The 26,246-nt window shown below is 39.2% G+C and overlaps 2 protein-coding genes and 1 long non-coding RNA gene across 7 annotated transcripts in view; 1 reads left to right on the top strand and 2 right to left on the bottom strand.

The window, feature by feature from the left end:
• Positions 1 to 1,195: 1,195 nt before the first annotated feature.
• On the bottom strand, positions 1,196 to 2,501 carry LOC147758941 (uncharacterized). The gene is made up of 2 exons (XR_015323858.1): positions 2,364 to 2,501; positions 1,196 to 1,990 (listed from the first exon to the last, which is right to left on the bottom strand). It is a non-coding gene; the product is annotated as an uncharacterized LOC147758941 (long non-coding RNA).
• LOC111255613 (equilibrative nucleoside transporter 1-like) lies at positions 2,378 to 14,835 on the top strand. Of its 5 annotated transcripts, none has more exons than XM_086983777.1 (15): positions 2,378 to 3,005; positions 5,045 to 5,554; positions 6,016 to 6,168; positions 7,041 to 7,190; positions 8,386 to 8,436; positions 8,661 to 8,742; positions 10,655 to 10,804; positions 10,966 to 11,059; positions 11,355 to 11,405; positions 11,629 to 11,686; positions 12,140 to 12,314; positions 12,606 to 12,713; positions 13,187 to 13,387; positions 13,619 to 13,824; positions 14,029 to 14,835. In XM_086983777.1, the coding sequence occupies exons 2-15, from the start codon at positions 5,547 to 5,549 to the stop codon at positions 14,138 to 14,140; spliced, it is 1,599 nt and encodes a 532-aa protein (XP_086839903.1). In that variant the 5' UTR covers positions 2,378 to 3,005; positions 5,045 to 5,546; the 3' UTR covers positions 14,141 to 14,835. The 5 variants fall into 5 exon arrangements, with proteins under 5 accessions (XP_086839903.1, XP_086839919.1, XP_086839933.1 ...); XM_086983785.1 differs by having other exon boundaries at positions 2,865 to 3,005; positions 5,083 to 5,554; XM_086983793.1 differs by lacking the exon at positions 6,016 to 6,168 and having other exon boundaries at positions 5,083 to 5,554.
• The window catches only part of LOC111245134 (synaptotagmin-15-like), a 27,507-nt gene continuing 16,061 nt past the window's right edge, over positions 14,801 to 26,246 (bottom strand). The window contains exons 6-11 of the mRNA XM_086978118.1: positions 24,215 to 24,400; positions 19,126 to 19,128; positions 18,795 to 18,909; positions 16,956 to 17,077; positions 16,524 to 16,587; positions 14,801 to 16,174 (exon numbers count right to left, since the gene is read on the bottom strand). Coding sequence (XP_086834244.1) covers positions 16,050 to 16,174; positions 16,524 to 16,587; positions 16,956 to 17,077; positions 18,795 to 18,909; positions 19,126 to 19,128; positions 24,215 to 24,400 — 615 coding nt within the window. The 3' untranslated portion in view covers positions 14,801 to 16,049. The remainder of the gene's footprint in view (positions 16,175 to 16,523; positions 16,588 to 16,955; positions 17,078 to 18,794; positions 18,910 to 19,125; positions 19,129 to 24,214; positions 24,401 to 26,246) is intronic.

Below are 26,246 nucleotides of genomic sequence, written 5' to 3'. Positions count from 1 at the left end.
AGCTTCGGGTCTTGGAACGCTCTATACGTATAGCTACTAACGACGAAAAACAAAGTAAATTTATGTTTAAATAGTTCACACTTTTGCTGTAGATTAATATCATACTGTTGTTATTATATTATAACAATGCAAATATATGGAAACAAATGTCCTATGCTAAATGTTATTCGAAAGAAATGTTCACAATTGAATATAGTATTTCGGGTAGGTAATTGCAGACAAATTTTTTTTAGTTCCGGCATTGTCAATCAACTACTATATGTACGACACCAGCGCTAAATAACGGTAGCAACTTAATGATAGTGGGCTTATAACCTACAGCTGTTTGTGCATATTTCAGCGATCACATGTCGCCGATGCGAGGTAAAGAAAGACACGTGTTCAACGCGCGAAAATGAAAATAACTATCTACTTTTTGAAAAAAAAAATATAATTTGAGAAAAACTTGACAGCGCACGCTAATGATATATGGTTGTCTGCAGGTATGGAACCTGGAATCAATTAAAACCAAAGTGGATATTTTTATCTTGTTTCGTTTTTATCTGAAACACAATGTATTTTTATTCAGCTAGCTAGTTACATAGAAGTTGGATGTTGTATATAGCCTGAAATTTTACAATCTATTAGTTTTATCCTACTATGGTGCCTTTTCTATGTAAAAGATAATATCTCAATGTGTGTAAGTAACTAGCGTGAGTATTGGCATTGGCCTGCGGCTGATAATAATAACCACTTGAACAACTCCGTTATGACTACCTGCCATTACCGCGGCTAGTTTTAACTTACCTCGAATCTTACTGCGCTGCATGCAAACGGATCACTGTTCGCTTTATGCATGAGTACATAAGCCATAATTATTTATACTTTAGATGAAGTACCCGATTAGGAATATCCTGGACGTATATCGTGACGCTACATAATTCCGGATTTCAACTTCTTTCGGATAGAAAGGCGCTGCAGCTTTTAAGCAAAGGACCATTATTCAGGTCGATAATTGTCTTGTTATAACACGGCCTTGTTATAATATATAGCAGCATATAATAATAAGTGGACGAGTTCGGATGGTGAAAGGTTGGCATCGATGTATCCACCTGTAGCGCCGCTAATGTTTGTATCGGCGACAAACGGCAGTTGGCAAGCGTTTCTGGAATGATGTTGAAGAATTTATACATGCACGAATAAAGAGACCGGCAGATCGGATCAATCAGCTTGTTTGCCGTTCGTAAGATTGTAGTGACGTAATGGTCTTTATTTTATAGTAAAACATTAGTTAAGATCTATTGATTGCGTCACAATCAAGCAACTTTCAAACACTAAAGGTGCCCTATAGAATCGATGTATACAGCCCTAGACATGGGGGGTCAGCATTTCTGTTAGATTCGGTAAATCTCAGGATCTGACGGACCAACAACCCCGGGCACAAAAGTCAATAAAAACAATCAGTTCTTCAGTTATATGTTAGTGCGTGAACAAGCACATCTTGATCATTTCTCTAGTGATTTGTCGTCAATGAGCATCCGAAAGAGAATAAGCCGTATACAAACGCGAATAAGTGAGTCCTAGCACCGCAGTTGACGAGGTCATCCGCCAACTTCCGACCAATTATTGCTTCCACCCCATGCACAGGTCATCTCACACTGCGATTGACTCCGCTTCTTCGAGTCATCGCACCTCTCTATGATCCATTGCTGTTGTTTTCTCTTGTTCTGTTGTTTTTTTTTTGCACATTACGAAACCGTAAATCTACAGTCCGTCTTTTTTCGATGATTACCTTCAACCTTAACATCATCGTCTTCCGCCGCATTCTAGCATTTTCATTGATGTCGCTTTCGCTAACAGTGGGCCCTTTTTTCGGTCAGAAAAGGGCAATGCGACACTAGTCATTTACCGGCCATGCGTGCATGTTGTTAGTAACGGTTCTATGCACGTGTGTTTTTCTGCGTGGCTTGAGTCGTTAAGTTGGAATGATCGCAATTTGGGCTTTCTGCAGCTGAAAAGCAGTAACGAACAGATGGCGTAGCACTCGCATACACACCCGTGTGTTTACTTACCTTGGCTCTCAGCTGAACTGTCACCGGTTCCTCGTGTTCTTACCACTGTTGCTAAATTTGCAGTTGCCATCGTCATGGTCGTTTTCAATGCAGCTAGGATAGTATATATCTGATGAGTGGTGCGCCTTTGACAATAAAGAGCTCTTGCCTATCGCGCTGATAAGCGCTAGCCGGTTGATTTGTTAGTTGCTTATTGCCCCGCTCTGCTTAGACGTGAATATATACTTATTGCGGGGCAAACGCTAGATACAATTTGCGTTCACTGGACGGGACTTGTGTATACCTTTCAGTTTCAACCTTCTCGCCTCTCACCTTTGATTCTCCTTGTTTTCGCTGCATTACGCAGTGGCACTGGCAGCAGCAGCAGCAGCAGCTAGACAGAAGATCTGTCCTGAGTGTGACGCGCGCCTGTTGCGCAGATTCGAGCCTCATTTGCTCCCCTGCACCGCTAGTTAGTTACTGGCTGAATTGGGTCCTTGCTATTTCCACTGTTTCAAATACCACTACTGCCACCGCTGGCGCTGACGGTTGACACATTTGTCATCGGTAGTGGTAGACCAAGTGGCCAAGTATCCTCCAACGATCAATCGGTTATTGACGATTTGTCAGTACGTTATGCCGATGGAGGCAAAGGCAACAGAAAGGCACCGTCACTTACGGTTCGCGCGCATAATTTGCGGGTCGGCTTAGTACCGTATCATAAATGCAACTGGTGTGATCCATGTTATAGATAAACTCGTGGTGGCCAATCGGAGCTTGACCATATGTACCGAAAGAATAAAAGTGTCCTGTGGATAATTAGAAACATCCGGTATTGATTGCAAGATAAGAGTGAAGAAAATTACGTTGCCGTATAGTGCTTATTAATGAATGGTTGACGTGCAATACAATGACGATTCTATGCAGATTGGCTAAACTGTTTAAGGGTCGACGGACCGTTATCTACAACGTACAGTAAGTTTACGTACCTAACAATTGCAGTATTATACCAAATGATATGAGCCCAATCAGAAAAACGGGCTCCTCGGCTTCGACCGAAAGATTCCTTGGACGTTCTATATGGAATTAGATTAACCATAAGTAGGAACCTATGATATGAGATACAGAGTTTACTAGGAGAGTCCTAAAGTCTTAAATGAATACCTTAGCAGTGAAGTATGGATTCTTTGCCATTAATAGCTGGCGTCCTACGCACTCCATAATTAAAAAAACCGACTGAATGGGCATATAGCACTCTTTACCTAGCAGGGGAGAATCAAATAGGGTTAATGTGTTTGTTGGGCATTCGAAACTTTTTTTATTTTGTTGTCAGTAGACTTGCGAGTTAACCCTTGTCAAACTAAAGCCATTTAATCATCTGAAAAAAGCTACTCTTTTTATTATTTTTTTTAGAACTAAACGCTCTTATTCTCAAATTTTTTTTTCTCTCTCTGCTTTCCAAAGCTTTAAAGTATTTGAATAAGAATTGTCATTCAGTCATTGAGAAGAACAGTCATTGAGGAGAAAACATTGATTGTTGATCTTTTTCAATAGTATAACCCTTTAGTAACGTACAATGGGAGGCTCTACTGAAACGTTTAACTATGAAATAGTATTAGGAAGTATTTGAGGCTGTTGTATATAATGAAGATGTTATGGAAGCGCTTCATCTCGCAATTTAAACGTAAGATGCAACCTTGCCGGGAAATACGTTCTATATAATGCTCGTCCAGCACGGATCCGTAAAATCCAGAACTATATAAGAGTCACAATTGAGCTAAAATGCGCCATGACACTAAAAGAAGTACTTGTGACGTTTGTAAGCCAATAATCCCTCGTTATCAATAGCTCGTACTATGGTGACTAGGACGGTAACCATTCAGGCACCTGCACTAGAAGATGCTAATAAATAAACTGCGATTTTCATTGAAGCTTTGGTCACCTAAGCTATGTAGACATTTTTAAAGCACCCTGTATATAAATATATCGAACTGGTTTGGCCTTGCCGTTGGCCGGCAGAAAATAGTGCTTCACGGACACTCGCTTTATGCCTATATAGCTGCTGTCGTATATTCATGGATCAATATTATAATATTTTGTACGGATTACCTTTAACTTAAAAATTGGCAGTATCCCATTGAACCAATAATTTTACATTTACTAAGCAAACGTTCAACGAAGATTCGACGGATTTTTCGAGAACGATGTAATTCGGTTTGTTTCTGATTTTTTAAAATTTTTTTTTAATGTTTTTTTTGTTTGAACATCTCTATAGATTATACATATCGTCTGCATAAGGATTCAGACATCTGAATTAGATCAGTGTTTTTTTTGGTTGCCTTCGTTTGGTGTCAACACCCGCAGAGAACCTTTGCGCTAAACGCTAGAGCAGAACTTAATCGCTTTGGGCTGCTCCAATAGATTCCTATGCACATAGAAAAAAATTACCGAAAGCGAACTGTATAATCCTCATTCATGTGGAGATGCATCCTAGACGGGAAAAGTTTGTTGCCCGCCTGATAATCTATCCGAGTCGGAAAGTCAAACGAAATGCATAGAGTGTAATCTTATATTGGGAGTGTTTATTATCAATGTTAGCATTCTGTTGTTATTTTCATACGGGTATCAACAGATCATCGATGGTTCAATATCCGAAATTATTAAGCACTCATCTGAGGCGCATTCTAGGGCGACGATGTCCGATTAGTCAGAACGGCCTCTGACGTTCAACGGGCTAATTGTGAGGTGTACCCGAAACGTTGGAGAGTGAATCTCTCCACGTTTGATTAGTTCGCTTACCTCACACGCAATCGCCATTTTGTCCTGTGAACGCACCTGGCTACACTGTGACAGTCCGTGAAACCGTGCGGATCTGACACTGTCCCAGCGCTAATTAACAGTTATCTTCCGATTCTAACTATTCAGATTATTAAATCTAGCGTTCAATTAAATTTGGAAACAGTCTAACAGGTGTAGTGTACCTGTACTACTAACATGTAGCTTATATTCTACAGTGGTTAACTAATTTTCTCGTGCGTCCGCCTTCACGAAGGCCGTGCTCTCCGAATTCATCAGATCTGCTTGTATTAACGCATTTCGTGTTGCGACTACGGGAAGGCCGCTCTGGTTCATCCCCCTAAATGTCATCGCATGATCTACGAGCCGCGTTTTCGGCCGCAGCACTTTCCAATTCATGTTACTCGTAGCTCCGCCATTCGTGCTCAGTCCCCTCTCAGTGCCCGCGGTGGTAAACGTAACAATTAGAGTTGGCCGTTGAACGTGCACCTCGACCTCAATCGATGTAAGCGTTCTATATTCGTTGTTATATCGACACTAAAACAAGCTATTGACTCCAGTGGAGTTGTAACGGATCTGATCGATCAGTCATCACGTTGGATCTTCCACAGAAGACAAGCAACAAATATCCACTGTTTGAAAATGTCCCCTACACGGATAGTTAGATGATCTGCCACTTGAACCTCTGGTGAACAGCTTATCTACGGGTGCGGTAACAGCATGTTTAAGTGAGTAACGAAATCTTATTTTGTCACTGAAGGACATTTCGCTTTATTTGATCGATTACCAGTAACTAGGCTTCATTTTCGGCTGAATCTGTGCACCTTTCTGTAGACCGCACAGAGATTATTTATCCGGTACAATTATATATAGCCTGATGTTATTTGTATGTTGCCTATTAGATTAGGAAATGCGTTTTCTTTTACCTTTTATAGGTTTGTTCTATAGGTAAAATCCAAAATGTTTTTTTTTTTCTATAAAAGGCTTCTTATCACTATATGCCTGTGGAACTTCTCTGTTTTCTTCTCGTTACACAACTTCAAGCACTTGGTCTGGATTATAATTAGCAGAACTGATTGCTACCATCTGATCAGAGAGGATCTAAAATTATCTGGCGGCCGTTTCTGCTATCCAATGGACTCCTTTACCTTGTAGAACATATCAAATATCCTGAATTTGAAACTTCCAGGTGTGATATAATAATCGAGTCCAATAAAACGGCCTCACAGTCTGGTTTGTCAATCGACAAACCCCTCATTATACAAGCTTCTAGCCAAGCGCCGAGACTGCCCTTAGCGGAATCTAACGCTTCTCGCCAATTAATAGCTATACCTGGAGCGTTGTAAGTTCAAATGAAAGTCCCGTGCAAACAGGTTATAAGGTACTAGAATATCGCAGCAGTAAGATGTACATAAAAAGCGCTAGCCACCCAAATGTCAAGGTGTAGGTACAATCTATTACATTACCCTTACTGGTATCCTTTGAATTACCGTGCGTAACGCGTTCGTGTTAGCCCTTGAAAAATGCCAGCTATCTCGATACAATTATCTATTTACCTTACTAAGTAGATCCACTCTATACGCGAATGTATATAATGAACCGAGGCAATAAGTAACTGACAAAAAAACATATAGCAAATCATCGCACTAATAGATGAGACATGCGTTTGTCTGTGTAGGCCCTCTAAAAAGGGTTCCTCCGATTAAGGCTCGTGTTTAAGGAAATGAAACTATAAATCCACTGCTCCGTCAGATAAATTTGCGTCTAACGTAATAACAACATGATAGTAGCGCTCGTAAATATCAAGTCATGCATTAACTCCTAGAGACTAGTTAGAGAAAAGTCTTTTTTTTTAATTTATTTTTTTTTATTTTTTTTTTTTAATATTTGGCTTCCTATAGAGACTCGTGTGTAACCTAGATTTTTGGTCAATAGAATGCGTCTTGCATGAGGCCTCTTTGACAGCAATTCAGAATTTCGAAGGATTTTACAGCTGAAATTGAAAGCCGCATTATAAGGCAATGCCTTCGGCGTCTGTATTCCTAAAAGCGGAAGCTAGTTTTAGTTATTGTGACGCATTGAAGAGAGTAATTAATAGCATATATGATATCAATGATTGAAAAAGGAGTACTAAAATTAGATTAATACAAGCAAATTTTTTAGCACGTTATATGTGAAATGCCAGTTTTGGTAGGCAAAGCCCATAAATTTCAGACTCTGTTCTCGCGTAACGCCCCCGCGGTTCATCTGGCCATCCTTTGCGGATCTTCAACACCTCGACTCTTCGTTGTTAAGACGCTTGTACCACATACCGTGTTTTCGTTTAAAGCCTTCTTGCTCTATGTCTTCACCAATTTTCAATAGGTTAGGAATAGAAAATTGACTGTTGAGCATTTATTTTCCAGACTAAAAGATGTTTGAACTGGAGTAACTTCAATCAATTTTCGTTAATAGGTTTTTAGAGAAGTGAAATATTTACCAGCCAAATTCTACAGTTTAAAAAACGAGTTATTTGATTTCGTCCGAATTTTAGTTCGCCGAATTCGTCTGCAACAACCTAATAGTAAGATAAGAATAGATATTTAGTTCATACAACACATAGTCCAGTGAGCTACTTATACGGGTTAAACACCTGGAGTGCAACGAAAAATGTTTTTCCTTTTTTTTTTTCTTCACTCATTCAGTTAAAAAAATACCAATAGTTCAAGCCACTACGGAAGATCGTGTAAGATACTAGCTGTAACAAAATATGTTTATCTATAAGGGTAAATATTCCGTTGAATTCAATTGTGTTCCAACCAGCTTTTATGTACAGTTCATTAGAAATGTCCGTGATAATACGCGTATATTACTAATTTCGAATCTTTCGATGTAAGTAGAAAAATAATATGAATTCATTCAGGAATAATATGAAGCCGTGGAATAGGGAAGCGCGACAAATCGATACGCCGACATTATAGCACACGGCAATGATTTAAGAACGTTCGCTGCAATAATACCACAGCTAGAACCACAATACCGATCATGTATAAATATAAAACAAATGTAAGTTTTCATAGCGAAACATTTATACAAATGCTGCAAAATTATCGTCTTTGCAAAATGTATGCTAACCTATACAATTTGATACAGACAGTAGAAATGTTCGCAGGTGAGTTTCACACTCGACGGTAGAAAAAAAGCTCAGTTTCTGCGAAAAGGTTCTCAATGAATTATCTAATTTCGAATTAGAAAAAAAAAAAATAGAAACGTAGTCCATTTTGTTGGTGTGACTACGCATGCCCGACGTAACCGTGTATGATATACGAAACGCAAAAATTTTCTAGAAAATAAAAACATGATAACGCTGAACACCAACGACTGCTGCACTACACCTGTGGTAAACCTAAAAAAAATATACCTAACAGGGTTTACAAATTTGTAAATTGGATAGCAGCGACATGTATCAAATGGGCCGAACACCAATGTATTTGGACCCCACTTGACACGGGTTCTAGAAAACGAAAATAAAAATGAATGGATGAAAAGTTACACTAACTTATCATTCTCGCCTTTTCAGAGAAAAGAGTTTGTCCGGCGCAGAAAGGGCTACCAAGGCACCAAACGATCCGTGAGTTCAGATTTGCAGTACCGTTCGGAAAATTATTCATATGAAAACACGTTTAATAATTGGTGGTCTAGAGGAAAAAAATCAGCTTGAAAATAATTTGCGTGGAAGCGGCTGGAGGTTAGGGATTTGAGCTGAGACTCGAGCAGCGTATTTTTAATTATTTATAGTGAAACTTTTAGTATCCCGTAAATTTTCACTCAAATCTAGAATACCTGTCGTCGCAGGTATGGCTTCGTTACCTTTACGGTATTCCTTCTTGGAATCGGATCTCTTCTGCCGTGGAATTTCTTCATTACCGCAACGGATGTAAGCTTTTCTTGATAGCTTTTTTAAAATCACTATTTTATTAAGATTTAGTACCTAAATGCTGTCGTTTCGGAGTGCTTCTACAGGCAATAGCAATAGTCTTATTAGCTTGTGCCTAATTTATGTATGTACATGCTTTAAAAGGCCAGTGTCCAAGTGATGCCGTTCTTCATACAAAAAAAGTAACAACGCTGAAAGCGTATATTCAGAAGTAGCATAGCTAAATCATTATTTAGGCTCTCTGCCTGATCTGTTCTAGTTCCGTAAATGGGTTAATTTACAAAGAGATTATTAATTAAGGAAAAACATTGGCAGTAAACAACCCGAGAGAACTTGCCAAGCTTTGCCTGAATAAACATGCACACACATACATCGGCGTGTAACAAAAATCTTTCAGTTACCTTCGTGTCCGTTTAAGTACGTGACGGCCGCTGTACGTTTTTTGTCTAATGACTTCTTAATAAAATATAATAACTTCCCGTATAATTGAAACCATTTTCCTGACAAAAGTGTTAGACAGCGAAGTCATCCGAACTTACCTTACCTGTTCAGCGGCGTCCGACCGTCCGATTGCTGTAAAGTCGCTGTTACTGTTTTACTCTTTTGTTTTTTTTTTTCTATTTACTATTTTTCTCTATTTTGTATCTGTATTCTGTTTTTGGTTGCAAACCTATAGCACGTTTTAAATTCCTATGTTACCTAGTCATGCTTGAGTTTTCGTGTAGGCATTGAAATTAAGTAGAGCGTTAATTAAGCTGTTACCGCACTGCCTTTGAATAAACGAATGTCTGGTGCTTGATAGATACCCGAAATCTGGATTGTTGTTATATACATGGAAGTGTTGTGTTTAATTTGGTAGACACATTGAGATAAACGAGTAAATCGCATAGAACTACGTTAACAAGTAACTGGAAGCCCAAAACACTCATACTCGTAAGCTTCTTAGCTGATGACTAACTCTGTTCGTACAACTTTGGCTTTAGCTCCGTACGAGCAAACGTATGACGAAGCCGATCTAATCATACGAATAGAAACTACTCAAGTGGTCTCTAAGAACGCCGGTCAATAACCGGCTATCGCATTACTTCGCCCAACATGGCCGAATTATTTTGGATCATGACGAAGGTGTGTGCATCGAACTGTTAAATTGAGGTCATAATGAAGTATTCTGGTTTAATTGTTATCAATGAGCGTAAGTTACGTTGAAGGTCACACACGCACCCATGGCCCAAGCGAGGCGTTCAGGCAACAACGCTTATCTAATAGTTCATATGATAGAATACATTCAATCAGCGTAAGCCCATATCAACATTACTTAATCTTGGCAATAAGGCTCAGTCAAGACGCGTGCCTCAACTTCTTTGAACTGGCGCATTATCTAAATATGCGCTACTGATTAGGCCACAACCCGCCGTTAGATAGATCTCTACTTGTTCTTACTGCTGTTTTGACCACCCTGAGAACCGACAGTTGCTAGCAAAAGGGAACATCTGATAGTAAACATTTACGACAGTAATAATAATTCTATTTGTCGACTAAACAGGTTTTTTTCGCCGCCCCTGTTGAAACTTTCCTAAGCACTTTGTGGCATCGTTGCGTGATGGTGTATCTAGGCTAAGTTCCAGTCTCCGTCGTTATGACAGATGGACACGCACCAGAAGGTGCCAGTTATGTGAGGCGTCGGGTAGCTCGACCCACATAGAATGTTTCATTGTAGTCGAATATAATGGATGTACTAGGAACTTACGTGCAGCGATGTAATTTCATTCTTCTCTATCGAATGAATCGTATCTATGGCATTTACTTGAGACAGGATTTCTAGGTACCAAATCAGAATGAAGTTAGTGCGCTATGTCCTATTTGCAAACGGAGCCTGTGATTACAAAGTTACTTTTCTATTTAACGTTTACAGTACTGGAACTACAAGTTTCGTAATCCTGACCTTCCTAAAAATTCGACAGAAACCACGGCACTACAGAAATCATTTAGCTCGTATTTGGCTATTGCGTCCAAATTACCCTTCATCCTCTTTCTCGTTGTCAATACGATGATTGTTGAAAAGGTAACGATTGCACATTTTTTTGCCGCCTAACCCCCTTTCGATCGGTATAGAAATAGAGGAAAAACCATAAGCCAAGGCTGGATATGGACATGTACAGGACCACATGAGCTAAGCAAATGAATAGGATCGACTCAATAAGGCTTCTTCTTATTTCTTGCCAGATCCGCTGTGCGCTTCGTATCGGTTATTGTCTCGCAGGGTGCATCATACTGTTTATCGTAACGGCTACGCTCGTCAAAGTCAACACAGATCACTGTACGAGGATCCATTTCAGCATTATGCGGCAAATCATTGTAGAAATACATGTGTTGTATAATCGCCCATTCGAAATAGTTACCTGCTCTGAACTTCGAAGTTGGAGTGTTAAACGTCCAGCAGTTTAGTGGCGCCATCATAAACAATATGTCACTAGAAACTAATAAAGTATTACTGAAATAAAATTTTCTTTCTAAATTAATGTATTTATATCGATCTTTCTAAATAGTTCTTCTTCAACTAACACCGGCGATTCATTAATCAATGTGCGATTGTGATTGCTTCCTTTTCGCAGACCAAAAGGAGTTCCTTGCGGCTACGTTGATTACTGTTGTTCTAATCAATGGTAAATGTTTTCTTAATTACGAACTCGTATGCTAAAGCCTCTAGCAGGTAGTAGTTTGCCTCAAACCGCTCATCATGTACATTCATGGCCAATATTTACCAAAAGCTTTCAGTACTGCGGCACGCTAAGGGGTCTACGATTTTTCTCCATGGGCATGGTTTTAGCAAATGATCATTTTCGCACCCGTAATTAAATGGAAACACGCAATGTTGCTTTATTTCAGTTGCTGGTGGATTCCTGCAGGGTGGCGGCACCGGGATGGCCGGGACTTTTCCGGCGAAGTACGTTTCTATGAATTGAAACACCGTTTTAGCTTTTGTTAATTATGTTCGTCAGCAGTACTGCGACCGGCAGACGTACTACTAGTACGACTATTGTGTACTTCGTGTTTGCTTTATGCTACTGAACGTTGAGCGTAAATATACATATATATTCTATATATATCTAGGGAAATAATAGGTCGTGCACAGAGTCTTCCAGACTTTGTGCAGATTCATGTTCAGTATCGAAGTAATTCAACGATCGATGTTTTTGGCAAAGCAATGCGCTTTGAAAACCTCTCCGACAGCCCTGAGGCGCATGAGGGTTTGAACATTGTTGACGCGGAAACGTTCCATTATAGACTGAAACCAAGCTATAAGCAAATGCGAATCGTTTCGCCTTAGCTTTTCTTTTGAACGAAAAATAGAGTTCTCACAGTGAAGTGCTTACGGTTCGCTACTCAATGAAATCAGGTATATGACGGTGAACGTATTGGGTCAGGCTGTGGGTGGCGTATTCGCAACACTGTGTCAACTGGCTTGTCTACTTCACGACACGAGTCCGACGGACGCTGCTTTTCTGTACTTCAGCATTGCTACGGTTGTCCTTGTATTTACTCTAATGTGCTTTCTGCTACTCGTTAATATGGTAAGAAGCTAGTAACACACCGTGCCCATGGTATGTCATAGCACATAAAGTAAATGTACGGAGTCGCTTCGGCCGGTAAACTTCAAATCAATTTTGTAATAGCAGAACTATACCTTTTTCGAAAATGATACATTGAATATTTCATTCAAGACAAGTGAGTCACAAGTCAGTTGTTTCAGCGAATTGTCGCTGAATTCATGATGACTTTAATATAAATAGTAATTGTAAAAGTTGTATTCATAGCACATATGAAAATACGGCGGTGTCCGCTATTCATCCTTTTGTATCTAGAAATTCTACGACTATTACATAAACGGTGACAGTGTTGCATCACCCAGCTCGAGCGAGCCAAAGGTCCAGAGCAAGCCCAGCACTCCTCTCTGGACGATCTTCAAATCGGTAAGTTACTGGTCGAAACCATCGAGTTCATTAACCAGAAAGCGGAGAAAATGAGGAAAATTAACCAGAAAATGAGTAGAAACGTGGTGTTCGCACGTACCTGCAGTATCCATAATTCGATTTTTATATCAGCTTGAATTAGCCGAGCTAGTATACTATATCGACGCGGAACTCCAGGCCTCTTCTCATAGTCGTCATCATTACGATGAATGTAACGATAGATGTCTTCAAACTACTATCGATCCCACATCTGCGATCGCTGGCAGCATAATGCCTGCTATCGCTGCTGAATGGGATTGACTTTTGTGATGGCCGCTGTGACCGTTGTTACCGTGTGAGGTCGGCAGACGTCCCAGCACGGAATGATGCTGCCAGCCGAAAGTGTTTTTCTGCTCGAAAATAGTGTCATCCTTACACCGGATTCGCAATGATCTGCCGGTTCGATTAATGACCCGTTTTTATGATCTGAACAGGGTTGGAAATTTCACGTTTCGACAATATCGATATTCTGGGTCACCTTGGCAGTGTTTCCAGCAGTGACTGCCTTAATACGATCGTCAAATGCGGATTCGGGATCAGCGCTAACCACTACACTCTTCGTTCCACTCGCCTGTTTCGTCACGTTCAATTTCACCGATCTGTTTGGCAGGCTGCTCGCCAGGTTTTTACCGATTGTAAGTACATACGACAGCTTTTTGCCTAAAAACTTGTTTACTTCTCCTTATTTAGTTCATAAACGTTCCACATATCGCTCTATGTTGATCGTTCAACTATGATCAACAAACAGAACTGGTCGGTGTTTTCCCTGTGGAAACCTACATCAATTTTCTATCTATTTTAGCCATTCAGTCAATACAGCTGAAGTGAAACCTTGACCGTTATGCTTTTACTGGTTATTTTTGCAGTCATCAACAAACGCGAATTGGTTGCTTATGATGGCAGTTGGCAGGGTTGTTTTTGTCCCATTGCTAATCGTTTGCAATGTTGCTCCGACCAGCCGTGTCCTGACAAACGTCATATTTCAACATGACTGGCAGTATATCATTATAATGGTTCTGTTCGGCCTGTCAAATGGCTACATTACAACGCTCGCTCTTACCTATGCTTCAAAGTGAGAATGCTTTTCCCCGTCTTATGATCGTATGTTCGACTAAGCTATGCCATTTTGCACGATCTTTCCTATTTTCTGTTTTTCAGTTAAGTTAAAGTTTAGTACACGTATGATATGCAGCGAGCTAGTACTAGGTAGGAAGCGTACGATTAATCCGTTTTGTACCTGTGAGAAAATTCTTACATATCTGCTTGCTGTTAATAGGTGTTGTGCCGAAGAGTATCAGGAAGTTGCTGGTTCACTGGCTGCCCTATTCCTCGGCCTTGGACTTGCACTTGGGTCGGTCACATCGTACCTCACCATCCAGTTACTTTAGCATATCAACTAACGTTATATAGGATTAGTTATGGTAATCCTCTGATAGGTAAACCAAAGCTGTAGGCTGTTTTCGTGCGTGTCCTGGTAGAATGTGATTGTACCTGGTCGTCGAAAAATAGACATGACATTACAGTTCAACCGGAGATTGCAGCAGAACTATGGCAGGAGCCTTCTTTTATATTCTGATTCATCACGGTTGACATGGCCACAAATCAACTAAATCGGAACAACTCGAGAAGGGTCTATTGTCATATACGTTGACAAAGTCGTATAGATCAGTCATGCAATGAAAATATAGAAAAAAAAAAAAAAAAAATGAAGCGATATTCACTGGTGGTTAGGTAGAAGATGAACTTCTGTATCGCCGTGAGGTAATAGATACTGAAGGCTTCAAGTAGCACAACTCGACGTTGACACGCGCATTGCACAGATGGGAAAATCGTGCCTACCTTGCGCCAAGTGTCACGTCGGACTTCGTTATATGTTATTGAACGTATGGTATTGACTGCAAAGGCATATATTAGCTTCAGTCATTGAAATACGTAAAAATTTAAAAGGCGTCTAGGTACCACTACAGGTACTACGAGCGCCATATACTTCTGAAATATCTACATTTGCTGTACATATAAGTGACTGTAAATAAATGAATGTGTGGATCTATCATATATACAGGATCTATAATGTTTATTAAAATATTGTTATCATTTCAAGACAATAACACCGTCGTGCTCAACAGTTTTACTAGATCAAATAGGCTGTAACTATAAGCACAAACAATTAAGCATGTCCGGTTGAACTTCAAGCGTCGCGTCGAGTGACCCAGATCTGGGTCTCGTCTTCTTTTTAGACACTAGTCGGAAAAGTGTTGTTGTCATTTGTGATAAAAATACTCAAAAATGTTGGATGTAGTTGCCTTCGGAAGATTAGAGTGATATCAATATGCATAAATCGGTGATTCATTTCCAGCTGCATTTCTTTTGAATCTCGACATATTTTCATCTCTTAAAAACGTTTAACATAAATTTACAAACCACCTTCTGGTACGAATCGCTTATCTGCCTTTTTTTTTACTAATTTACTGCAGTCAATATAGTCTATTTATTGTTTTTATATAACGTAGATTATGGGAATAGCATTTACTACTGGCCTTCACCACGATTACGTTGGGCGGTCCATTCAAAGGCTCAGTTTATGTCGTCTGTCATTAACGTTTACGAACTTCCTCGGGTGTCTCCATAGGCCCGAGGCGCACAACTGGATATCAACTTCATTCGATTATTTCGAGATTTCGAGAACTTTATAACTTGTGACTCCTTATACTTTACGAATACGATTATTTCGTATAATCCTTTGCGAGTATGTACGACATGCTAGAAAGATGCATAACTTTCTCATGTTCAAAATATCGTTTCCTACACAATAGTACCGAAATACGCGAACCTTTTTACGTTGTGAGCTTCAAAATGATATTCTGATACGTTTTCCTCGGTCGGTGACACTGATGACAAAAAAAGTTACCTCTGCGATTGTCGATGCCCTTAAACGCTAGTGGACAGTTACGTTAATTCAAAGAAACTGTGCATTTCAACCTTCGGGCAAGTAAGTTGACGTACGTTAAGACACACCTTATATATACTATCCTGTTTGTCTTACATCGTCCATTTCCTTCAGCGCGGTATATCTTAATTACGCATCAGAACAACAATAATAAGTAACCTACAATAAATTAATGTACAGCTTCACGCCGATAGTTGACTCGAACAGCGATCTTTTTTCAAATGTCCGTTTCGCATTGTAAACGATGCTGGGTTCTGCAGAAAAGTAGACGATGTGGTCATAGAAATCATTCCGTATCAGGGTCTTGGCCAGGTATTGGGCCTTTATAGTTGGGCTGATGCAGTCCGCATTTACATGAAGCAGTGCCACTCTCGCATCTGTTTAGGGGCATTAGTTATAGTTTCAATCCAGTGTTGCAGAGCTCTTCCTCGAGCGAACATGAATGAGCCCAGTATGATTCGACCCAACTGAGTGTCTGTTGACAACGAAAACACAGAAGAAAAAATGGGGAAAACATGAAAGATTTGACACGCAGTAGTCTTAGGAAAGCGGAAACGGCATAATCATACGAAAATAGAATAACTAACTTTTAAGCTAATTTATAAATAGAAGAAAAATCAAAATAAATCTGGATAGCCTACAAGTCTATTCTCGGAGATACGAACGAGAGCGTATATTTTGTGCCGGCTTGGCAACAGTTCTAAAATGATGTAGCTAAGTATTTATGCATTTATTAAATACAAAACGGTCGATTTGGGTAGAATTGGGTAACGGAAAAAAAAAGTATGAATCGCAAAAATTTTATTGAACTGTGTAATACTTGCCTTTGTGCGAATCATTGACAACTTTGATGATTACCGAGACATTACTGATTTGATGCAATTTCACCTATTGTTAGTATAAACGGTGTGAAACACAGCGCCAAAACGGGAATATACATTGAGTTTTTGCTACTTCTACTAGCGGTAAGAAAAAATACTATTCCCTGGATCTGATATCGTGGACAAATTCAAACACCTTTCCCCACTAAGCCTGCCGAAGGAGGTCAGACACTGTTTCATAAACTTAATAATAAGTTGGAATTCGAATCATCAAGGACATCTATACACCAGCTGCTCTTTATACTATCATCGTTGTAACGTCACTTTGTCTCTAGCTGGTTCAGACGGATACCAAAAAAACAAGCGAACCGATATTAATACAAACGGTTTTTTTTCACACTTAAATGTATAGCACACATATACAATGACACTCACTCTGAAAGCGATGGATTCCATGAACTTTACTTGAACTCCTGAAGTTACCTGATGTGAGTTCGATCTTTTAGATTTTAGAATCTTGTTTTGTTGCCGGAGGCAGATCTTTACGTGAAACTCTCCTAGAGTTAGCGTTTCCGCAAATCGACAAAAAACCGTAACTTCTATCAGTTTCGCTCATGAGTTTTATAATAATTAGGTCAGGGTCAGATTTTTCAAATTTGTAATCAGAACGTTTTTGATTCTTCACGCACAATCGCTAAAGGGTTAAAATATTTATAGAACCCAAATATCGAATAAACTTAATCGATTTTTCAAAATTACTCAAAAATCAAGTTTCCGTGAGCTTTCGAAAATAACCTGTAAGAAAGACTCGAGCTGTCCTTTTTTTTTACTAAAACCTATCAACGATGACGCATAGTGTAGTACTACAAAAAACAAGAACTGCAAATAACAATATTATAAATACTAATATTATAAATTAGCTAACTTGATCCGAAGAAAAGAACAAGCTTAAACGTTTTGTTAGAACCGGCCTGGTGAGTTGAATTCTACGCTAGCTGGCACGGCCGCACACAGTTATTATGGCGAATGTTGACTAAGTTTTAACTTAAGTAATGATTTGCTTAGAACATTTAGATCAGAAAAACATATGTCCCTGACACGGGTGGTGAGCTAACTTTTAGGGATTATAACGTCTCTAAATCAGTAAATTGTATTGGTCCTCCCTTTGGGTATCGCAATTAGTATTCGTGGGACCTCTACCGCAAGATACAGAAGCGTACTACCACTTTCAGTGTCGAAACCTGTCGTAGTTAACACGTACGATGTGCCCAAGCCTCACGGTAGCTACCAATGTTTTTTAAAACATCAATGGATATTGGAATAATAAAAACAATTTGTTTATATACAACAACATAAAATTTTTTAATGATTGAAATCGGCGATTTCGTTGATGACAAAGAAACGATAATGACATCAAACGCCGTTACGATGACGTAACGGTGAGTTCTCTATGGGACGGCTGCGTCCCTAACTTGATAGCTCGACGTATGTGAAGATACATCGCTTACATCACAAAGCCAGCTAAACAACTCGATCTGGCTTTAAGATGCGTCACCTGCATGTATATACACATTTTGGCTCATACTAGCAGTTTTCGAAGTAATAAAAAGAATAGACTGTGTTAAAGCCTAAATTTTTGCTGACAAATTTACTGTTCGCTACCTTTGCTGTCTGCCAAAACCACTCTTTATAAATATCGAGTCCTTGGATAATGTCAAAATCGATTAGGATATTGTTTTCCTCTTCTGTTCTTAAGGAGATTTTATTCTTTATTATACACTTCACTGTTATTCTAGTCTCGCCTCTGTCGCCTCGTAATGGATACTTGCGGAACGTTGCGGAAAGTTTCCTCAGTGTCTTCTGAAAGCTCTTGCAACCAACGTATTGTCCTTCGCGTAAACTTTCGTTAGAAGCTATTAAAGCCATTAAAACTTCGAAATTCAGCAGGATTAATTCCGCCGAACTATTCAGCCAGGTACTGTGTGGCAGGAATCATTATCCTTTACGTTTTAGGAGATTTGCAGCGACCATGAATGGCAGTGACCGCCGTTTTACGTAATTTAGGTAGCGCCTACGTTAAAACTTTTATTTGTAGTAAGGCAATTGAAAAAATTTTGAAGAAATAGTTCAAAAGATATACTCTTTCTGCAATAGCGCTACGAAGCTCATGACTTAGTCACTAAAAAGTTTGAACGTAAAACACCTAAAATTGGATGCACATCATAGAAACTCTAGCGGTCGACCCTGTATTCTCTAGTTACTGTTTTCACTTACGAGTGAGATTTTCCGGCATTGCACGTGTTTCCATCAGTGCCACCGTGAGTCTCTCCTGATTGGCATGGTACGTCAGCCCGACGTGTAATTCGCCTTGACGTCCGCCGCTCGACTCCTAGAACGGCAAAGCAAGAATAAAAAGATTAGTCAACCGCATTTGAAAGTGAATGGAAATCATTTGTAAGGTTCACCTATTTCAATATAGTTCGAAAATCGAAAGGGTGAAAACAAAAAATAGCAGATTATTACATAGATCATTAGCCAGTATGTTGTTGAAAAGATACTCTATATAATAGCCCCATACATATCTAAAAAAGAAAAATAGATAGACCTGGCGTTATTATTTTACGTTGGTCATTGCCCGTTGACGAGGTAGATTAGCGGGTAACATATTTGGGTGCTACTCATTACAATTTACATTCGTATCTGCGCATGGGCATACTTTGTTTCGTACTGGGGGCCAGCCAGCCCTATTATGGATTGCCTAATAGCGACGCCGGTCGTTAAACTCAAAACGAGAAGTAACAATCCTATCGTATTCGTTAGATCAATAAATCGCTACACGGATTTGTATCACCTGTAAAACAACGATGGTTATAAATGCGTTCAAAGAAAAAGGGTCGTAAGTACCTTTTAGTGACCTCAGAAAAGGACAGGCAAGGACTAACTAGCCGGTTGGAGGCAAAGGAACTAACGAAATATCACCAAAAATTTAAACTCCTTGTATGCTCACGCTATGCTCATTGGGCTTTCAATAGTTAAAACGAGCATCCAAGTATTCCGTGGGTGTCTATGCCGTCCGCCCCCTTCGAAGCATAGCAAAGGGACATAACAAGAAGCTATACAACTATAGAACATCAGTTCTACATAAGGACTCAATAAATAGAGTCATTAGTGGTAATAGATGCTGAGTTAGGCTGCCATGATCATTCAGAGGTAAAAAAAAACAAGCTTATTAAAACGCTTTGAGAATCTTTAAAATACCTGTCAGTCACATAGCTTTGGCGACTTAAAATGGTTTGCACTGTTTTAGTTCAGATTAAGTTAAATACTTATTCAAAGGAACGTCTCGATTATATAGACAAAGTTATATTTCACAATATGCCCTTCATGTCGCTTACAGAATTACCGGAACATCATTATTATTATTATTCAACTGTGACATTTTTATAATATGATTTAAATTATCCTGTATAAAATATGCTAAAATAAGTAAAAAGTTTATTGAAAAATGTGTCAACCTAAGGTTCAGCCAGTTGGAAAGAGCGCGTTTATTGTTGCTGTCGTAGGAAGACATTGCCCTATAATTCTTCGGCCTGTTATTAAATGTGTAAAATTTGCGTTATTATTATTATTATTATTATTATTATATTAAGGGCATACGAAGCAAACATTTGCCCGTTTGCCTGATTGTGTGTATTCAAGTTCGGCATTAAATCCCTAGTGCTTCGCTCACCCTCGCATCTGATTAATATTTGTCAAACAAATCTGGATTGCATACGCCCCACGATTTGCATCAATGTTTACATGTAGAAATAACGCGTAGAAATTACAGAGTCACATGTGTTTTAACGTTTCGACAATAGAGCTCTCCTACTTGGGGTCCTACTTGCCAAAGTAGTCGACCAAATTACTTTGTTAGAAAATAACTAAAATATGATGCATTCCAATTAGGAGTACATTTAAAAACAGATACAATCATATAATCTCCTGTGAGCCACTTTCGTTAGTTTTTTTGACTGAATTTTGCTATTTTCAGTGTTCGTTGAAAGGGTTTACTAAGCTTAGACTATCAGCGTAAGGTTTATGGCTAACTGTTGTCAAAATGATTTCCTTGACGTTTAGTACGCAAAGCAGTATATAGGTACAGAGAACTTCTTGAGATCGAGCAAAGATCTCAACTGCTTGACCACTGAAACTACCAGTGAGATACACATAGAAGCGTTCGTGGAATTCTATTCGTACCGGTTTCTTAATAGCCTACATTTAGGTTAGAATCGTTCACTCTATAGAAAGCTTCGGAAGAATCGAAACGTACGTAATGCAAACCTTTTTTTAATATTTTATTGCCAGTGGTCCTCTCGTATACCAACTAACTGTGTAACAGCGAATTTCGTTTATGTAAAGTCAAGTCGATCCTGGCCTAAAATCTCAGTCTTGCATGTAATATTAAAAACATGGTCAGCTAAAAACTTTCCAAGAATATGCGCTGGTGATCGATGACTAAGCAATACAGATATCATTAGTTACACCTAACTTAATTACCTTAAATATATAGGCGTAATTACTGACTTTGAAAAGCACTGGGTATTGTTTTTAATCTTAATTAAGGCCGACGGTATGTAAGCCTATGTGGCTCAAGTAACATGAGCGATTCCTTAAAAACATACATATAGAAAGTACCGAATTTAAAGTAAGTTGTCCGATTTCCGTTCAAATATTCGTACCTGTTATCCCAAAAAGAGCCGTCACTTAAAGTTAATTTCTATAAGATAACAGTCCGATTTGACATTTGGATTTAGCTCATTCTCTAATTCGAACCATAGCTTTTTTGAATATTCGTTTGTATCTTTGTTTCGTCCTGATTGTTTCGTTTGAAAACAACCCTCTAATAAGTGTACAAATTTGAATAACAAAGATATTACGCTTGATATCGTACCACAGTGTTGAAAGAAACCTCTAGCCTGGAATCAACGACCTGTAAAATGATTGAAGGCCATTCCCATAGCTACTTCACCGAAGTAGGTAGTTTCGTCTTCTTCGCATCCTGATTAAAAATACTCTGTTTCTCCTATCAGAGCTCCTACTGCCGGCGAGCCGCACTGTTTTTAATGTTCGTGTATCGATGGTCACGACCCTTGGAAGCATGAGTTTTGATGTGTCTTTATTTCGACATGTTTAAGCCAACGAATTTTCATTGCGCAAATTTAGACTAAATGGAAAATTGCTAGCTAGCCTAACCTATTATCAAGTTTTCACCTACAGAGCACTTGAATCGTAGCTTTGCGAAACGACAGCCTAGGTGACCCAGACGTGACACAGCTCTTCTAGGATACGTATAAGACCGGATCCGAACGCCAAATCTGTGCGCTCTCAGACCCGCAGACACAACAACGACAACGATAGTGTATTTAAAAAACACGCAGGGAAATACTGACTTCGACCGCGTGCTTTTACGCTTTGTAAGATACATCACTGAAATTCTGAATTGCTTTCACAGAAAATCGCTAAATAAATCAAGTTAGTAGTTAAAAAAAAAAGATAGTGATAACGAATTGAAGATGAGCAGTTCTTTTCCACTGGAACTTGAACGAGAAAGGTGGTAACAAGCTCAATTCATCCATTTAATTAGCCGACTCATACGGCATAGTAGATGACACCTTTGACGCTAGATTTTAACGTTTGTCGCGATGTTGGCAAAGTCAACACCATGACAACATTCGGGTCCGCTAATGACCAATCATACGGCTTTTTCACACAAGGTTTCTATGCCTAAAATTGACAAAAACAGCATACTTTGGAGACCTCTGTGCATTGAGTCCTATTTTAATACGAGCGACGTCTTTCAGACTGAACGACCTAATGGCAGTTTTGTATATTTAAATGGATCCAAGCAGCAGGGTACGATCGTTCAAATTAGATGCAAATAAAACATTTTACAATAGAGAGTAACAGCTAACAATTAGCATGTTACATTGTACATTGAAAACTGCCTAACAACGCAGGGCCTTCATTAACAGGCGTATAGGACGAACGACCTCGGGTATTAGGCTAACAATTAGGTATTAGTTTGACTAACAAATTACGTTTTCCGCTGAAACATGTTGAACATCGCTGAATAACCTGCTTTTATTTGAAAAATTGACAAAGCTACGTGGTCCGGAACCCTCTAGTTACCATGGGTTAAGCAAGTTAGTCACGCACAGAGATTTAGTGTAACAGGCCGATCGGCAACCCTAATGGGAAAATATGTTTCATTAGTAGAAACAGTTGCGAATGGTATCGGCTTGTTGTCAGCGCAATCGTATACCAGATTCTTCGTAGGGGTTGAGATGTACATCCGTATCGCAACGACGATCTTTTGTTATCAGACCTAATTTTCTAGCTTTGAGTTACCTTTCACCGCCGCCTTATTTCGGGTTCTATATCTGTCGGCCTAGATCTGTGTATGTCAATGTGCATTACTTGTATTCCACCATTGTCGTAGCACTGCCGATGGGTAAGTACGAGATGAATGTCCTTCACAGTTCAAGGTTCTCATTGACACTTGGCTAAGAACCGGGTGTGTATTGGAATATTACAACTGCTCTCGTTACTGAGCCACGTTCGACGGGACGACTTACGTAGGATTGCTTGACAACTGCTACTGACGTCTTCTATTGTTTCAATATATATATATATATATAGCGTATAGGACTTTCGTTTCAAAAAGCTACTTCTGTGAAGAATAAACGGCGAAGCAAACATGCCTACAAATGTATAGGCTAAAGGTGAGGCGGTCAAAAAGTAGCAGAAAATGTTGTCACCCCGATAACATTCTATCATCCTCGTCAAAATTGGTGCTCTGATAGCCCCGATAAAGAGTGTCATGGCTAAAAAATACGGGCATATGTAATATAGGCCCGTTATTTTGTCTTCAGGTACAGGGCAAACCAGAACCTATTGCATAATGTTTTTGCCGTCGAGATCTGATCGTTTTGCTTAAACTAATAATGTTTTTCTCTAATTGAATATCTTCTTTATAGGTTTTAGCTATAAATCTTAATATTCCTTCAATGGCAATAATAGTTTTTTTCATTACTTAACTTGTGAAAGCAAGTTGAAAGCATTGTTTGTCAACATAGCGTACAGATCTTATTCAGTATACCTAGAATGACCTTACACGCCTCGCCCACACTTGACATCCATGAAAGTGAAATTGATAGAAACCCTTATAAACCTGAGGTCCGAATCCAAAAAAGCGGTTGTTCGCCTATTTCTAAGGAGAAAGATTTCATGCATACGCAGCTGCGGGCAAATGCCCACACGATGAGCTACAGATGTCTCCAAAGTAAAGGTAGCCAAGAGCCTTCGTAATGGGAAAAAGCAGACTTCAAACGAATCGGAAGAACGCCCAAGGTAGGCTAGGGTAAACAAAGATACAGACCCGGCCATTCAAACTAGGAGATACTATTCCCATAAAGCCTTTCTTCTAGCCTGCTAAAAATTTCTAGGAACAGACACCTACAGAAACTTCATACCAACAAGCTTACTCAAATTCCGTAAATTTGTCCTAGTACTATTTTGCTTAGTAGCCAATGATAACGTAGCATTTAATAAGCCTAAGTAATATCGAGTGCTTAATGCATTATAGTACACGAATGCTTAGTCGGGTAGTGTGATCCTAATGACTCGATGGATTGGCCTGAGCCGCTACTCACAATCTGCGTGGCATGCTTGTCAAGGTCCTTCCAGGTGACAAGCGTATTCTCACCACACGCCCAATCAAGTTGGCTTAACGAGAAAAGGGCATGACCAATTGCTTTGTGATGCTTTCCGCGCTCGTTGTCAACAACGCACAGCTTTAGTACACGTTCATCCATATGACGAGCCACATAAAGAGGAAGCTACTTCTATTGTCTGAATACGATACGCAGAAGATTCAATTGACTGCCGAAGAAGGCAAAGCGCTACGAAACGTGTAGAAGAAATAGTGTATTTGTGCCTCTAGTGTCTATAAAAAATACCAAAAACATGTTTTCGTTCAAATCAAGTCAACGTTGCTAGCCCGTAGTTTGGTTATGGCATTCATTAGGGTTTCAGCCATGAAGTAACAACAGGACCAGACTTCACCCAACTACATCGTGTCGGTATGTCTAATCTTCGAAGAACTAATATGATCTAAAGTCTGAGCTAGATATTCACCCTTAGCGTACATCAGCGTAATCGTTCCCAAACCGACTAAAATTGCAAACGAATTTGGTTTACAGCTATAGGAGGCAGATGTATTATAGGAATTTAAGTTCACGCAAGTTTTCCTAATACATTACTACAGAGATTGCAGTTATTCCACTCAAAAAATTTTGTAGCTATGCGCACTAGAAGCCCCCAGGCTAATTAAGTTATACATATATGTATATATATATACATATATGTATATATATATATATATATATGTATATATATATACATATATGGAAATCGATCTCAGCTCGGCATGTGCGAAATAAGTAATCATTTAAACTAATAGAGTATTTGTCGTCACATGTTGTACTTTAGAATATCCATAGGTATCAAACGCTGAATATCGGTGTCTGGATCAGGTAACCGACACGTTTATATAATAGTAATAACTATGAAAGTTAGCACAAAACATACATAACTCTGCTAGCCGTGTTTACTTAAACAATATCTATATTTAATAGAAATAATTCATTTTAATATCTGGTATTATTTGTCATATTTTTTGTGGTTACTATAATAGGGTAATTGCCATTTGTTGGGTAAGTTGTGTTTGATAGATCTTCGATTTTATTCGTTTGAATCGTTTTTAATCGTCCGTAAAAAGGATGAGCAAAATAACGTAGAAATATTCAGTTATATTATGTGAGTAGAAAGTTTTATGCGTGTGCTACGACTTTGTTATATTACACGGTGCATCGAAGATTAGTGTTCGAATATAGTCCCTTAAAAAATAAAATCGATTTTAAAAAGGAGCGGGCTTTTATGTAGTTGAGCAGACGCATTTTAAGCGTACTGTATCTAGGGTGTATGCTACATTGAATCGCTTTCAGCCCAGTGTGGTGCAATGACGTTAAGAACCGTTACCCACGCAATCTCCCAACTGTGGTCTATGATCTTGGGTTAATTTTTTTTTACTTAATTTAAAGCAGTCAGCAGGAGACCACGTTGGTTTGCGGAGCATCCAGTAAATAAGTGGAAGGAAAAATTCGATAACTCAGGTTGGCTTCCTTGAAATAATCTGATTTAGCGGGAGTCACTTTCAAAGTATTCAGAAACTGGCTTAGCCTACAATATGAGCTCAGTCTGATCCGCCAAAAAATTGTCAGAGTAATCAATGCTTCTATGTATGGTCCATGTTAGTTTCAGCGGCAAAGTTAAGTTTCGCTTGTTAATAGGCCACACTTGGTACATCTTAGGAATAGGGAAAACTCCCGTCGTTCTTTAACACTGAATCTGGCTTCGTCGCACAAATCCTGATTAAGGCGAAAAATGGTCGGCTGTTTTAAAAAACTTAGTTCACAAAAAAAACTGTTTCAAAAAACAAGAAGACGACTGACGAACAGATGCGCATGTTTTTCGTCTGCCTACTGCCGATTTTCGATAACATTTTTCGAATTTGAATCTACTATCAGAACCTATAAATAGACTATTCGAATCGACTTCAACGCCACTCCGGGCCCGGGGATGTTGGAGCTCGCCCATTAAAGCCGTGTGCATAACCAGCCAGTG

The sequence above is a fragment of the Varroa destructor genome, unplaced genomic scaffold (genome assembly GCF_002443255.2).
Source record: "Varroa destructor unplaced genomic scaffold, Vdes_3.0 BEIS01000001.1, whole genome shotgun sequence".
NCBI classification, from domain to species: Eukaryota; Metazoa; Arthropoda; class Arachnida; order Mesostigmata; family Varroidae; genus Varroa; species Varroa destructor.
Note: the sequence above shows the minus strand (reverse complement) of the source record. Positions and strands in the feature narration are given on the sequence as shown.